This window comes from Fukomys damarensis, unplaced genomic scaffold, assembly GCF_012274545.1.
Source record: "Fukomys damarensis isolate Sample0158 unplaced genomic scaffold, DMR_v1.0_HiC HiC_scaffold_26, whole genome shotgun sequence".
NCBI classification, from domain to species: Eukaryota; Metazoa; Chordata; class Mammalia; order Rodentia; family Bathyergidae; genus Fukomys; species Fukomys damarensis.
In genome coordinates, this window is record NW_022900938.1 from 920,674 (window position 1) to 937,001 (window position 16,328).

At 48.3% G+C, this 16,328-nt stretch overlaps 1 protein-coding gene across 3 annotated transcripts in view; it reads right to left on the reverse strand.

Annotated features, from left to right (window-relative positions):
* Positions 1-336: 336 nt before the first annotated feature.
* Positions 337-16,328, reverse strand: part of Spats2l (spermatogenesis associated serine rich 2 like) — a 123,140-nt gene continuing 107,148 nt past the window's right edge. For all 3 annotated transcript variants that reach the window (XM_010617587.2, XM_010617590.3, XM_010617588.3), the window contains exons 8-12: positions 14,783-14,841; positions 9,247-9,356; positions 6,467-6,569; positions 4,079-4,299; positions 337-1,140 (exon numbers count right to left, since the gene is read on the reverse strand). In XM_010617587.2, coding sequence (XP_010615889.1) covers positions 742-1,140; positions 4,079-4,299; positions 6,467-6,569; positions 9,247-9,356; positions 14,783-14,841 — 892 coding nt within the window. In that variant the 3' untranslated portion in view covers positions 337-741. The remainder of the gene's footprint in view (positions 1,141-4,078; positions 4,300-6,466; positions 6,570-9,246; positions 9,357-14,782; positions 14,842-16,328) is intronic.

Sequence of the window (16,328 nt, forward strand, 5' to 3'; positions counted from 1 at the left end):
GAAACAAGTCAAGTGTCAAATGCAGCATATTTTAATTTGTTTCAAATAAAGCAATATATGTATATATATATATATATACAATGGCGACTGAAGCCTGCTGAAAGACGAATCTCATTTTATAGGTTTCTTTAAGCTTACTTTGTGTTACATTGATCTTAAACTATTTTTCTTTCAAATTGTTTTTTTAATGGCTAAATATGACTGCATATTTATTGCTTCCTATCAATACTGATGAAAATTTTTTAAAAATTACATCTGCTTCAAAATGATCTTAATTTTATTTATCTGTATATACATATATATATATATATATATATATTTTTTTTTTTTTTTTTCCAGAAAAACACGAGATGTGAAATTCTACAAAAACGCGTGTGTCTCAGCAGACCGCGTTTGTCTCCTGGTTAAGGGTTTGTTTCCACATGAAATCACTAAAGACGACCATCTGTGGAGGACATCAGGGCTACGGCCTAGGTCTCCAGCCACATCTCAGACTCCTAATGAGCGGTCAGTACTGCCTGGCTATATGTGCAGTCTTGATGAGAGGGAATGCCAACAGGTCAAGCAAAGCCATGGAGGTTACGAAGCAAGCAGAGCTGGGCACGGGAATTAGTCAAAATGATTACAAGGGTTACATAACATATGGGGCCTGTATATTCTGACTGATTTCTCTTTTGGCAGCGAGTTGGGTCAGCACCTGGGGCAGGGAACCCAGCTGAGTGAGGACTGCTCTCTCCCCACTCAGGCCACCAGCGTCACAGCAGGGACGGAGAGGACTGCGGCATCTGGGGACACTTCTATTCTCGCGGGACAGAGGTTGCACTGCGAGACGCGGCCAACGCTGCCCCGGAAAGGCCTGGCCTCAGAGCTGTCAGCAGCGTGCTGTCTTCGCCGTGGCAGCTTTTCAGGATGGGCTGGGGCCTCGGGGGTTTTAGTCCCCAAGGGGAGCTCTTGATTTTTGGTGCCACCTTTGTTTTTGGGGCGGAAGCTGTTGTGCGGCTGTCTCCTGTGTTCGTGTCGGGTGCTGCCCTTTGCCAGGGGGTCAGCTTCGTTACCGCCGCCCTGCGACTTAGGGGGCCCATTTAGCCTGCTGTTATGGTACTGGGGATTAAATCTCCGCCTTTGGCTGGAAGGTCCATTCTGCAAAAGAAGAGAGACGTGCTAGATGCCAGCAAACTGCAGGCATCAGGGAAGCCAATCTCCAAGCCACAGGAGAGCTTCTTGGACCCTGGAAGAGTATGACAGCATGCAGATGAGGCCAAGCGGGCGCGATCCCTGACTGGAACACACAGGGGACTGTCAGATCAGCGAACTACAAGAAAATTACTGAGATTAACAAGCCAGAGGCAACAGAAAAACTAGGTGTCACGATTTATACGTAGGCCCCCCAAAGCCTCATGCACTCTGAGGTGCAGGGTCATGGGTGGTGGTACTGGATGAGTCCCCAGATGGGTTCTAGCTGGGTGTGATGTTGGAGGCAAAGCCTGGTGGGAGGGGCGGTCAGTACTGCACTTTTCCCTCCCACCTTCACGGCTGCTCTTCCTGCCTGCCCTGCCATGGACCGTTTCTCCTCTGCGATGCCCTCTGCCCAGCCATCCTGACTTGGAGTGAGCTATGGACTGAGACCTCTGTAGACTGAGCTGAAATAAACCCTTCCTCCGGTAACCTATGGGTGTTGGGTCTTGTGTCCCAGCATCAAGAAAATAACTAAGACACTAGGCCAAATAGAGCCTATAAAATGTTTAAAATACGTATAAAACAAAATGGACAGAGGGCAACGATGGCTCTCTACCCTGAAGATTTCTAAGACATTCTGTACAGATTATGTGCATGAATTTTAATCAAATTTATGAAGAAAAAAGTAAAATTCTGCCTGTAATTTTTTTCAGCAGTTTTTCTATTTTATTTCAAAAGAAATACTATAGTTCAGCAATATTACCCAGGGAAAATAAGAGATGATGTAATTTGGTGCTGTGTGGAATGTGTGGTAACACATATGTTCACAGAGGTGGGTGAGTAGTTCTTTCTGTACACTTTTTGCAGTTCTGAGACAACCAATTTTGAAAACTTGTACTGAGAAATCACTCTTGCCAGGCACTGGCTGAGAGCGTGACGGTGGCAAGGAAGTCATGGATTAAGCCTATCTGTCCCCATCCGGCAGGGGATTCTGGGCACCGAGGGCCAGGCCCAGAAGAGGCTTCACCAGTACTGTGTCATTCATACGACAAGCCCCGAGCGTCGCTGTGACGCGCCTTTCTGTCTGTGTGAAGGGGATGAGTCTGAGGGACTCACCCAGGAGCCACTGCTGGAAACAGTGCAGCTGCCCCATTCCACACGGACACAGGCCTGCTCTCAAGGCCCACCCTCTGTCCCGGAGACATGCGATCTGACAGTCACAAGCAAGCGTGTGAGGGTGGGGATCTGCGCACTGCACCTGGGTGGTATGGGTTCAGGGCCCACTAAGCCCCGTGACCCAGAGAGGGAAGAGCACGGACACAGGCCCACACCCCTTCCATCGGCCTGGGCCTGAGTGCTGTCTTCCTGCCTCTGGTTCTGCGTGCGTAGTGAATGTGGACTCCCCCCACCCCAGCCCTGGTGCTGCCTGGGGTCCTGTGGGCGCAGGAAGGAACTGGCAGTGCAGTCTGCCCTGAGGTGGTGTCCAGGGAAGCGCTTCGGCACCCCAGGAGCAGGCTTGGCCCGAGGCAGTGGAGTTCCAGGTCTCCAGTCCTCAGGACACGCAGGCTGCCTTTGGTTTCCTCGAACCTTGCTCGGCACGGAGCGCTGTGCTGGGCGGCATGGGCTTCTGCCTGGGCCCAGTGTTCGCTTTAGGTAGAGAAGAGCATTTCAATCTGTATAGGTCATCACCGGAAACGCCAAAGCAGGAGCTGGAAAGGCATGTACTCCACAGCATTCAATCTGCTTTCCTTCACTTTTATTTTTAAAATTTAAGTTTTATTTTGTGGTGCTGAGGATGGAACTCAGGGTTCTGTGCTCGCTAGGCAAGTGCTCTACCACTGAGCAACACCCTCAGCCCTGGCTTGTCTTTTGCCTTAAAAAACTGTGAAAGAGAAATAGACTAATAGTATGCTTGATTTTAGCATGGTGTTTAATAATGAGCAAAAAACCAGAAAAGGCGATGATGTATTTAGATTACGAGGGCAGCAGATTTGATTATGATCTTGAAGCTATAAAGATGTAAATGTCCCTTGTCAAAGTAGTATTTGAGAGCTGCTGAGGACATGTGGGTCCAGAAGAGGCTGGGGACTCTAAGAGAGTTAAAGGCATTGTTACGATTTGTGTCTTGGTGCCCCCAAAGCCTCACGGGGTCGCGGTGTGTGACTGACTCATGGTGGGGCTGGGCCTCAGGGCACTGGGATTATGGGCGTGAGTGCCACCCACCCTAGGGAGTCCGAGTGAGACGAAAGGGGCAGGGAGATGCTGTTCAGGCTCCTGCTGCTTCTGCTACCTTGTGGACGCCATGAACTGCTTCTCCTCTGTTGCCCCTCTGCCCTGTGCCACCCTGCCTTGGAGCCAGCTGACTACGGACTGAAACCTCTACAGACTGTGAGCTAAATAAACCTTCCCGCTTCAACTTTGGGTGTCAGGAATTTTGTCTCAGCAATGAGAAAAGTGACTAACGCAGATGTCTTTACTGCAGGGCCAACTCCTGTGCCATCAAGTCCCACTTCCTGTTCTTGCCGACCACAGGGGAGAAATCGCAGCTCGAAGGACCAGTGAGAAGCAGGAGGGACGGAAGACTGTCCCCTGGAAATCTGTATCTTTAGAGGTCTCAGTAGACAGGAATGAATAATGTCATTTTGAAATGAATTGTACTTCATTTCCTGAAATCCAAGAGAAGTTTACCCGGTGCCCTCTTACTGATATACTAACCATTAAGTGGGAATTAAATGGCCTTAAAACACAAACATCATGTTCCCTCTCCGACACTGAGCTCAGTTCTGAATCTTGCTCCTGTGTCCCTGTGGGACACTGACAATCAGGACGCACAGACGTACCCATGGAGGGCAGCGGGGACACCCTTCCTGCCCCAGGTCTGCGGGGGCCCAGGGTGGCTTACCTGCTTGGTGGCTGGCAAGGCCTGGTGTGAGGGCTCCGTGGCGCTGGGAAGACCGCCCGTCAGTCTTGGGTTGGAAGCTTTACCCTCGGGGCCCTTGCCGTGGTTGGGTGACTTCCGGGTGAAGCCACTCTGTCTCCCTGAGGTGGCGGCATGGGCACTAAGCAGGGGCAGCAGGGAGCTGCAGGGCATCCGGGAGGAGTAGCTGTTCTTCGGATGAGAGACTGCAGTGGGGAAGGGCGCAGTGTTACGTCAGGATGGTCAGGAGGCCAGAGCCGTGCGAGCACGGAGAGGAGTTTGGGTTGTCGCATCTCGGGGCCCCGTGAGAATCAGAGCAGTGACCACGGCACACCATCCAGGTTGGGAGGCAAGGGCAGCGAGCAAGACAGACGTGAGCAGCTTAAACAGCATTCTGTGGGGTGAGCACCCCAAGAAGAGAGCTACCGAGGCTGCTCCCTGGCTGGCCCACAGAGGCAGGCTGTCCCGGGTCCCTGTCCCCGGGCCTCCTAGGTGCCTCCTCAGACCCCGGAGCAGCGCTGTGGCAGACTCACAGACAGAGGGCGCAGAGCCACTCAGAGTGAGGGGACGAGAGGGTGAGGGTCAGGGATCTTGTGGCTGAGTCACACGTGTCACAAGCATCCTTTGTACGCAGGCCTCGCACTCTGCATTTATTATTGCTGCTCCCGCTGTTTGGAAAGAAGTGGCCTCTGATGGGATGGTCTCCCTGTGACTGTACGAGCCGGGTCAGAGGGACGCAGTGTGAGGGTAAAGTGTGACTTCCCTCACTCAGCGCAGGCTGGATGGCACCCGTCAGGCTAGACGGCAAGGCCTTTTCCTCTGAATCTTAAAATGGTCACTGATTCTTAAAAGCAATTTTCTCCACTACCTCTGCTGGATCAGACTTAATCCCAGGGTTCTACCAGAGGATTAGGAGTGACTAGTGCGATCACGGAATGCTAGAAATGGAAAGGACAGAGGCATGCGTCCAGCCCCTCCATCGTGCAGGTGAGGGTGACAGTGGTTTGGGGCTGTGCAAAACAACCAGGGAACTTCAGCCACACTCAGCTCAGAGCCACTGCTTCTGTTCAGGAGCCGCAAGCTCTCGGCAGGCCCAGGCCCGGGGACTGCTGGCTGTCGTCAGCTGGACTCTAGGAGCTGGCAGGGACAGCCTGTTCCACCAGGTGGCACCTGGAGGAAGCGGGTGACCTGTGCCTCCCCACAGTCATGCAGGGCCAGCGTTTGGCTCATTATCCCGGTTGGGCACTAAACTTCAGCTGTGAGCCGGAGCTGGGCACTGCTGGGGAGGAAGAGTGGCACACAGGCAGGCTTTTCATGAGAGAGGGACAGAGCGTGAGCAAGCATATAAAGAAAAAGGAATTTAGAAGGAGCACAGTAGAAAACCTGGTAAGCTAAGTGCCAAAGGTGTGTGGAGAAGGGCTGAAACTGGAGGGACTGACTGCTACAGCCAGAGGCTCGGACTACAGCAGTTCTACATAAGGAAATGCTCAGTCAGACAGACTGGCGTGGAAAACGTCTACAACTCTCCTGAAGTGACGAAAGTGAACTCACTGTACGTGCTCAACGATGTCATCATATGAGGGTTATAGGGGAATAAGTATAAAGGAGACCCCAAAATAATGTTAAGTTCCATGTAGTATAGCTGGATAACTTTAGATCAAATTTGTAGCTTTTATACTTAGAAGGAAAGTAATTTCCAGTGTGAGAAGGTGCAGGGCAGCTGAGTTTCCCATGCCTGGGGGCCGATGCTGGCCGCTCCCTGCTCTCCCCTGGTGGCTGTCCTCAAGGCCACACCCATGCTGCCTCTCCTCCTGGGGTGGGCTGGTGGCAGCTAGTTCTGCTGCAGATGAGCTGCCCTCATTAAGGCAGGGATCGAACTCGGGTCCTGTGCTTGCGAGGCAGGCGGCGGAACCACGGAGCTAAACCCCCGGTGTTCCTCATTAAGGTTTAATAGGGACAAGACTAATGCTGAGGGCTCAGGCAAATTCTTTCATGGTCTCTCTGCTTCTTGGCAGAGAGGACCCTGCGTGGGGGCCGCAGGGTACTGGGGCCTTGAAGGACAGCAGGCCCTGCCCAACTGCAGCTGCAGCTGGAAGTCCGAAGATGGCTCTGAGGGACCAGGGCTGAAATCACAGGGTGCTGTGCCCGGTGCTACTCGGGCAAAATGTGCAGAAGGTGTACGCCAGCCGACCTGCTCTGCTCCGCTTCGTAAATCCTGGGAACGCACAGATGCGCAGTGGCATCTCTAGGGACCCTTCAATCGCTCCAGCCCTCACATTAGGCCCGGGGACTGCGCGCCTGACATTCCCACACCGACTCAAACAGCGCCGAGCATGTATGCGCAGAATCCCTTAGCAAGGACGCAGAACTCACTTTCTCCACAGAGCATGATTTGGGCCTTCAGCTGTTCGATATCACAGGAGAACCGAGCCGCCTTCCCCAGCTCTTCATCGTATTTCCGCTCGCTGACGAAGTGCTGAGGGAGAGAAGGAGAGCAGGGCCGCGCGGTGGGTGGCCCAGCCGGCCGCAGGCCTGTCCTCTCTGCTCCCCACGTCGGGCCCAGGGCTGACCGGGGCTCGAGACAGCCTTCCTGCACACACGCGGGACGTGCCTCTCTCCGGCTCAGGCTGGGACGAAACTGCAGTGCAGCAAAAGCTGCATCTCGGCAGACAGGGGTTTCTGGGTGGGGCCGAGGGCCTGCTAAGTTACTAACCCCCAAGATAAAACATGTCACCCTTCCTAGACGCTCATTTCTGTTTTCATAGGGAAACAGGAAGCCCCCAAAGCCTCCAGAGTCCAGAACACATCATCTATGGTGGGATTTTAAGTGCTGTTACAGGATTCTTTTCAACTCATATAAAACTCAGTTTGAAATGAAGATCCACATGTAGATGACAGAGTGAGGATGCAGAAATAACAATGACTCAGTCCCGCCTTGAGTCTACCTACCACACGGCCGGGGGGAAACAGCATTAAATACAAGGTACAATGTGGCTGATGCTTTGGGAATAAAAAAGAGGAAGAAAAGCTCTCCTTCTGAGAGGAACAGGAAATTATGTGAGGGAGCATTTGAGCTGGAACATTAAAAAATCACTGAATGCTATCCAGACACCGGCCAAATTCTCACCACAGTGTCATTTGCCTCTGATCTAGTTATTAGGAAGCCAGCACTGTTATCACTTCCATTTTGCAGACCAGGGAGCTGGGCTGCACGGCATCCCCCCGGAGCGCTGCCCCTTGCCATCTGATGATGAGTGTGATTTTCTAGGCTGCAGCGAAACCTGCATGAGGAGCGGGTACTAACAGACCAGGAGGCTGCAGTTTCCTGTTCCTCCGTGCTGTGCCACCACACTGGAGACGTAGGGGAGACGAAAGTGGGAATCCGTGTGGAGTCCAGCGGTGGGGATGGGCCACAGCAGGGGAGCCCAGGTCTCCTGAGGGTAAACTCTGGCTCAGGTGGCTGGGGAGGCAGGGCGGGGTTGAAAGCCCAGTTAGGGGGCCACTGCCATGGGCGGGAGCGGGTGAGGAAGCCGGTGAGAAGTGAGGCACCTCCAGAGCTCCGGTACCAGCTTTCTCCCCAGGCTGAAAAGCCATTTCCTGCCACACCCAGCCAGTGTCACACCCCACTGAGCAGACTCTCTTCCGAGGCTTGCAGCGCTGATGTCTTAAAACTTCTTAGTTTCCTAGAAGTCCTGTGCGTGTCTGTGTGCAAGCGTGTGCGGTATACCGGGTGAGTGAGGAGAAGAGGACTTTATAAGCTGCAGCTTCCCACCGTGTTTTAAATAGCTTTTCTGGCCTTGCCATTTCTCCTGTACCCCAATGCCAGTCGAAAGATCCACAGAGATCTTGGTGGGTTTGGGCCTCAAGTCAATGATGAGTGGGACCCACGTGGAGGCCGCTCAGAGCCTCTCTTTAGGGATTTGCATAGGGGTGGGTGGCACAAGGGCTAACGACGCTTAGAGGGCCCTCACTGCCGTGGTGCCAGGACGGAGAGCGAGGCATTGCTCCCTTCGTGCCCAGGAGCTGCCCGTGTGTGTGTGTCTGCCTCCCTGTAGACCCAAGTCTTCAGATCACACTACACTTAGGTGACCTGCACTCGATTTTCTTCCAGACTCTCCATGTTCTTGTTGGACAAGGTCAGTTTCTGCTGCTTGTAATGAAAGGTATCTCATAAATGAAGGTTGAGATTCAAACATTTTAAAACACTGGGTAGTAAATGACATGTTGCCACGAATCCCCCTACAGCTCCCCACAGTTCCAACACACTCATCCCATGGTTCCTGCAGGTTCTGCAGCAGTTCTGGAAGTCTTCTTTCCCGTCTTTGGTTGTGCTCTGTGGCTACCTTGATGTCCTAAGTGCATTTAAAGCATTTATCTTTCATAGTCATTTTGACTTTGGGGAAGAGCCAAGGGTCAAATGGTGCCAGATCCCGTGAATGAGGTGGGTGAAGACGCACTATCCTGTGAGCCTGCCTTGCTCTTCGCTGGTGCTCCACAGCAGCACACACTATTTCCGGTCACGCCTCACAGACACATGCAGAGGACTTCCAGAACTGATTCAGAACGTGAGGAATGCTGGGCTAAATATCTTCACAGCAGGGGGAGTGCTAGGAGGGGGATGAACGGCAATGTCTCCTTTGCTGTAATTAATTTTAAAAATTTAAACATAATAATACATTTTCATCACACCTTATACACATTTGTGGGTAGTAATCTTAATAAAAAAGCAATTAAGCAAGGAAAGGGTAAAGGAAAAAAAGTCTTCACAAATGGCACACTTCATAATCCTTGTTGTGTGCTAAGTTCATACTCCTGCGTGTTTACATATATAAATATAAATTATATAGTATAAAAATAATATTCCTACGCCAGCATTAATCCATGGTTGAGTACCCATATTTGGATTAGTCCCACCGCCTAAGGAAAGAGCTGGTTCTTTTCCTGTGTGATAATATAACCCTTTGAACCATACTATACTCAAATACAGTGAGTAGGTGGGTCTTCACCCTCTGCGTTCCCGGTTTCTACCCTGTAAAGACGGTTGGCTGTGAGGTGCTAGCCCCTCACAGAGAACAGTACCGTCGATGCAAAACAAGCGTGGTGGGGCTCAGACCTTCGGCATAGGGCTCAGGCAGGGCCACTCCAGAACTGACCTTGATTTCTGCCCTGAGTTCGGCCAGCTGCATCTCTGCCATCTGACTGGCTAGATCAGTAAGTCTCTTCAGTTCTTCTGCTTTCTTCTGACGAGCAGTCAGGATTTCCACTGCCAAATAAGAAGGATAATGTTAGGGCAGAGAGCTAAACACACGAATGAGCACAGTTCTTGGAACGAGTTCTTCCTCTACAGACTGACATCCTGTTGGCCCAGACTAGGTTTACTGAGTTGGTCACCTAGCTGGTTCAGGGTTACATACTCACCGGTCTTCATTATTGCACTGTGATTTGATCTCATTTGATTTAAGTGGACTTTTTAATGTGAGTGACTCAGAACACCCAGCTCTGAAAAAAGATGAATTAAAGTCCAATCTGATACACACAGATGGGTGCCCACTAAGCAAAACCCTTCTGTGTGTGCTGTACCATTGAATCCTGGCAGCATCAGACCTAATTTTAACACACACTCACTTAGGGCAACTAGCTGTGCTACTGGACTATGACATAAAGGTTTTATTTTATTAGCTTTTTGTGAGGTGAAAAACACCTCTGCTTTTGATGTGTGGCAGCTGGATTTCCATTTTGCAGAGAGAAGTTCCAGAACAGAGTCTCTTACGCCTTTGTTAAAAGGGTTGAAAAATTTCAAGAGCAAGTCAAGCCAGCTTGAACTGGATGTGCGTACTCTTTAACATTTGCACACGGAGAGAAGATGCTGTGCAGGTCTCTGGCACTGCATTTTCACATCTCTGTCAGAGGAGTGAATGTTCAGATAGATGTAGCTCACAGGTTAACCCGTGTATATATTTCCCCAAAGATTATGAAGCACAGGAGCAATGAATAAAACACATCGGGTAAGACCAAAATATGAAGTTTGGTCTTTGAATAGATAGAGCTGGAGCTCTCCAATGTATCATGTATGGCTTGCTTTCATTTTTCTTGGATGAGCAAGCAAAGGTCTAAGAAACAAGGAACCCATCTAAGAGGATGTGCATACTCAACTCCTGTTGTATTCTTTACTGAGCAAGGACCAACTGCTTTATTAAACCAGACTTGGCACACATGCAGAGCCACAGAGCACTTCTGATTTTAAGAGCTCTTAACTATAAAATGTCCATGAGTCATCTCAAACATCTGAAAAGAAGTAAAAAATCAATCAGGGGCTGATTCCTCACGAACCATAAACCATTCTTGAGATAGAGACAGAGACATATGATATTTTTATGCTAATATCGATGCTGAGAAGTCAATGCAGTAAACACTCTATAACTCACGAATCCCATTCGCTGAGCTGCTCTGGCCATGCTTTGGCTGCTGACTTGGAACTCCCTACCCCATCTGTAATGCCACACGGACATGTGACCTGGGCCTGGGGTCTTCCAGCACCTGGAGGAGCTGGCATGAGAGGTTAAGGGTGAGAGGAACTCTGATCTTTTGATGAGGCCTCAGGTTGTTCAGCTGCACCAGAGGTGACAAAAGGTGGCCACTGTGATTTTCAGCCCACACATTATTTTTACAAATTAGGTGCCCACCTTCCAAAATTAGGAAATTCCATATGAAAGATGTCTTGCAAAATACTAAGTTTTCTGGGCACAGCTGGCCAGCATTCCTAGGTGGTAACAACTGGGTACAGCTGAGGGGCTGTGCCCATTTTAGATGGTGCATTGTGCCCAGGGTGCCACTGTGCTCACCAGTCCCATTCACCTCCTAACGGTACCTGCAGGATCCCAGCGCAGACTGCACCATAAGTTCTTTGCCTCCTTCGTGTCTGCTGCCTGACAGATGGGAGGTGTCCTATATGGTTGCTGATGAGGGACTCAGTGAATGAATATCTAAAGAATTGTTGTTCCTGTCTCCGGGGGCAGGGATGTCTGGGTCCCATACCTTTAACTGGTTATTTGTTTGGTATTATAGTTCAACATAAGTTGGGACTAAAGTTTGTAGCACAAGAAAATGATGCTTGAGTAAAAAGATGATGAGGTAGTTTTCTTTTGCAAAGTAAGATAAAAAAGTAAGTTCTGAAGACCCAGCCGTGAAAAGCAGTTAGTGTGGGGGTCAGCAGACCCTGCGTGACTGCACACTAAGCAGATCTGACTCTTTGATGGCTTGTTTGGAGGGCTGGCGACAATTAGGGGTCATTGTTCTTTTTGATTATGTAGAACTTGGGCATTCACACCAAACAGAAGATTTTTAGAAATAGATATAAATGGGCCCTAAAATGGGAAAGCAGGTGCAAGATCACCAGTAACTTCTGAGTTTAAGCTCATGCAAATGTGCATGAAAATGAATGTTTCACATCAGCAAGTGTGGGGATGAGCTTTACATACAGTCTCATTAACATTTTAAAGCCTTATTAAAAAAAAAGCCTTAAAAGTTGAGATGTAAAAGCCAATATCCCTTAGGGGCAAGCATTTTCACCTCAAACACATTAATTACAGAAACAAAAAGCAGAAACAGAACCTGACCAGATCTTAAGACTCATTGATCTTGCAGTTTAAAATGGAGTAATAAGTATGTTTCGAAAGCACCGTCTTCTCAGAAATCTGTAGAGGGAGACAGAGACAGTGCACACAGCTTATGCTCTCCCTGCATGTCGGACGGAGTGTTATTTATGCACAGTTATAAAAAGTATCTGGGATGCTGTCTCTCTTTTCTCTGTAGTATTCACAAATCCTTGAGTTTCTGGAACACATTTGAAGCTTGGCTTATGGCGCTTGAACCATGGAAAATCTGAAGGCTTCTCCGGCAACACTTGTGAGCAGAAAAGTGTGCACAGGGCCCTGGGGGCAGGTGTCAGGGCAGAGGTGAGTTTTAAATTGCTTAAAAATTCTTGTGATAGTACTACACAGCATGCCGGTGTTTCTGTGAATACAGGTGACTTTCTCTTCACATATTGCTAACATACACTCTATCCCCAGGACACACCATGCAAGCCTCCAGCAGGCAGAGGACACTGCCACACACTCAGCTGGGTCTGTAAAATGCAGTATTCAACACATCCTGTGGATCACTGTGCCACTAACAGAGTAACACTTAGGACGTGCCTGGTAGAGTGAGTACACTCAAAATGCTTATTATAAATACTGAGATGTTTATCCTCAGAGTCCCTTTGCAATCACATTTGTGCTCACTAATATTGGATCCTGTCATCTACAGACACTAAATTGATTATGATAATTCATTTAACAGACATTTATGGAGCACCATCAATCTCCTCAGTGCTGTTAGGGCCCTGGGGGATATGGGCTTATGTTATGATGGAGGAAACATGGTTTATACCACGTACGGCAAGTGAAAAACATGAAAAAAACTCTCGAGAGCATGGATCTGCAGTAAAGTGGCAGTTGTAAAGCCGTTCTGTGCTTCATGGGTTACTTCCTTCAACAGCTCTGTCCATGTGAAGGAGACACGGCTAACACAGGCACACCCTGGGGAGGCGGCTGTCACTTGGCACTGTGTTGTAATACAGATACGGGGTAACCTGCAAACTGCTCGCAGTGTCACACACTGTGCTATGCCTCTGGTGTGCATCTTCTCATTTTTTCTTTACAGCAACTCCTCCTAATAGGCATTATTCCTGTTCCAGTAGAGGCTTGGGCTTTGAGAGGTTAGCAGAATAGTTCACGGTCACACAGGATGTATGTAGAGGCTGACGTTGGACTCAGTTCTGTCTGACCCCTGATCCTGCAAACTGGCTTCCCGGGGGCTGTTCTGGACCTGGGCCCCACAGCACCAACTCCTGACACTGGGAGGACCTGCCACTCAGTTTGAAGTTTCAGGGAGCCCAGGCTTGGGGAGATGGCTCCACAACTATGTCTGTGCTGTCCACTCTGCCCTCCAACAGTGGGCGGTGAGCAAGGAGGCACAGCCAGTGCTCACAGCGAAGGGTCTGGAAATAGGGTGCTCTCCAGCAATGCCCGAATCCCACAGATCTTGGCAGCCCAAGACGGTCCCTAGAAAGAGGAGTAAGTGCAGGAAAACTGAGTCTTCTGTGCCCTCTGAGAAAGTGACTTTCTGTGTTAGTCCTGGAGAGCACTGTGTCTGTGTTGATTGCTAGCACTTTTATCATGAGCACATGCCACTGAGAGCTGTTCTTATAATCGGAAAATCTCAAGCCATATATACAGCACACTTTTACTGAAGGAATCAATAAATTTCATAAGAATGAGACAATTTCACAATCAGACGGACTGTGTGTAACTACCCAGATATTCCTCAGCTCCACTCTGGACCACAAACATTTCATTTCATAAATCTTACTGTGTTTTGGTTTTCAAATGTTTAAAATATTTAGAAAACTGTACAACAAAAGCAATGACAGCTTTTCCATAAAGTGGCTAAGATACAGAGAAGAAAAATGTAAAGAGTGAAGAACTTGACTTGCTATTTCATTCTTGGGAAAAGAGACACTGCAGCCAAAGGAAAAGACTTTTCTGAAACCCGGCTGGGGGTGCAGACTGCTATTCATCCAATTTGTGAGAAGAAATCTGGGTAAAGGTGAAGAACTTAAAAAGCAGAAAGCAAGGATTGTGAAACTGGGGTCTCAGGGCCCCGTGGACAGAGCAGGATGGATTCAGCAGTGAGCAGGCTCCACCTGTCCACCCGGCCATGCTTTCCACTGTGTGGGTCTCAGCCTTCGCGAGAGGGGAACAGGCTGCTACTCACTTAGAGACGTCACCAAACACACACCGGACCACACAGTAGGGAGGAAATGAAACAGATTGACCTCAGATCAGCATGCTCTCAAACTGTGTGAAACTGAGAAGTTTTGCCACCATCAGATAATTTGGGTGTGTTCATTATTTTAACGGGGAATTTGGTATATTAAGCAATCTAACATGATTTCAATTTAAAATACGGAATTAGTTTTCTTTTTTGGCTTTAAATTAGCAGGTGTTAGCATATTTTATGAAGTCTGTAAACAGAATTATAGTGTTTTAAGAAAACCATATTCAGTAATCTCTAAATTTGAATTATGAATCTTCTACACATTGCTTAAAGGATTAGGAGTGTTTTGCTTGTTAGGTTTCTGAGTTTGCCTTGTCAGGTGCCTGAAGTGCTTGAAAAACATCAGACCTATTAAAAGTACAGATGTTGTTCAAAATGTTGTGGGGAATTTAAGTAATTAAGCTTCAAATGGAACTACATTTTAGGGGAGTTGGAGTTTAATAAACTAAAAGAGAAAACAGTGAAAACGACTGTGTGAGTAAGGGGGCAAGTCCAATAAGTTGTGAAGGCTTAAAAACCAGTACCTGAAAATCCAATACTAAATTAGCTGTCATTTAAAGGCCAATTAAGCACAAGTTCTTTTTGTGCACAGAAGTTCCCTTGGACTTTAAAAGACTCAGCTGACACATCGTATTTACGCTCCAGGGTGTGGCAGGTGCTGCATGTCCTCCCCAGGTGAGCGGGGCTTCTGGGGGTAGGGGCTTGTCCGGAGTGACAGAGCCCATGGGCAGGAGCTCAGGGCAGATCTTCACATCCTCTGACCAGGGAGCGCGCCGGTCCATGGCCCTGACTGGTAAGAGGGTCACTTACTGGCTTCTTCTTTCACTTTGTCCATTTCTGCCATTAATGAAACTTCTTTGTCAATGATGCTGGGGAAAAACAGAAACAAGAGCAAGAGTGCTCAATCAAAGACATACTTTCAGTAGCAGGGGAATAAGAGAAGATGAGTTTCATTAAACAAAATACAAAATTACCATAAATATTTCTATGCTACAACGCCAGCAGCACTCTCTCTCTCTCCCAAATGGAGGCAACATGGAAGGGATGTTCCCAAGGATTACATGGTGACATCTGCTGATTAAATCACTGTCAACACATCTAAAAGGAGTCTTTCAAGCTTTCAGGACTGGGCTGCTTGGAATTTAAATCTGGGTGTGTTTTCGCCCTGTACATGCCAAAGCTCCAACATGATGTAAAGCGTAGGAGAAGCCGGCGTTTGGCAACAAGGGGCTGCTGTCCTCCAAGCCTCTCTGCTGTGCACCTCTCCCGAGAGTGAGATGGCCACACCTTCCTCACTCGCCCCACCAGCCTCTAAGGCTCCTCCCATTCGTCCCATGTATGTCTCGGCTAGTCCTTTGAGAAGGTGCTGCCTACCCGGAGTCCACCTCTTCCCAGGGGTGCTTCTCTCTCCCCAGGAACAGTTCACCACCACACATTCCTGCTCCATTCCCCAGGTTCTTACGTCTACACAAGCACAGATGTCAGGTGCTCTTATTTTCATTTTGACCACAGATATGTCAGTCTGTGTATCTCTAGAACAGAAGGACTTTTGGGACTAGAACTACAGTATTATTATATTGCTTAAAACATTAACAATAATTTAGTGATACCAGATAGCCATCCAATATTTGAATTTCCCCAGCTGTTCCTCAAGTCTTTTTAACAATTTGTTTAAACAAGGACCTAATTTAGGCCTGTTCGTTGCAACTGGTTGACTACTTCTCCAATGCGTCTGTCCATTAAGTTCCCTCCCATCTGTTTTCTTGTCCTTTATTTGAATAAACCAGTTGTTTTTAAGAGTTGGGCAAGGTCTGAATTTGTAATTATACCTCCATGGTAGTATTTAACCATTCTGTTTCTACTTCCTATACATTTGTTATTAGAAATGTAAATTTGACGAGACTTAGGCTTGCACTTTCTTTTCAATGGGATACTAAGTGCTGTGTCATTTACCTATGTGCTGATAAAATTATGCAACAAAGTCTTCCTTTCGGAAAAAACCAATTCTAAGTCTCACTAAGGTTCTACTTCCTACAATGAATTTATCATAAATACAAAGAACATGCCTCTTTCTCTTTTTTGGTATCCGGAATTGAGCTCAGGACCTTGCACTTATGAGGCAGGTGGTGGCACCACTGAGCTAAATCCCTGGCCCCGACATCATGTCTCTCTCTCTTTTTTTTAAAATTGAGTTTATTGGTACAATCTAGGTATACAATACAGTTGCATTCATTATTGGGATCCTGTAACTTTACATGATAGGTCTTGATTCTCATTATTTCCCCTTGTCCCTGCCCTCCCTTCACCCCTCCTCCCCTCCCCATTTACAAACACTTTATTTCCATTTTTTTTTTTT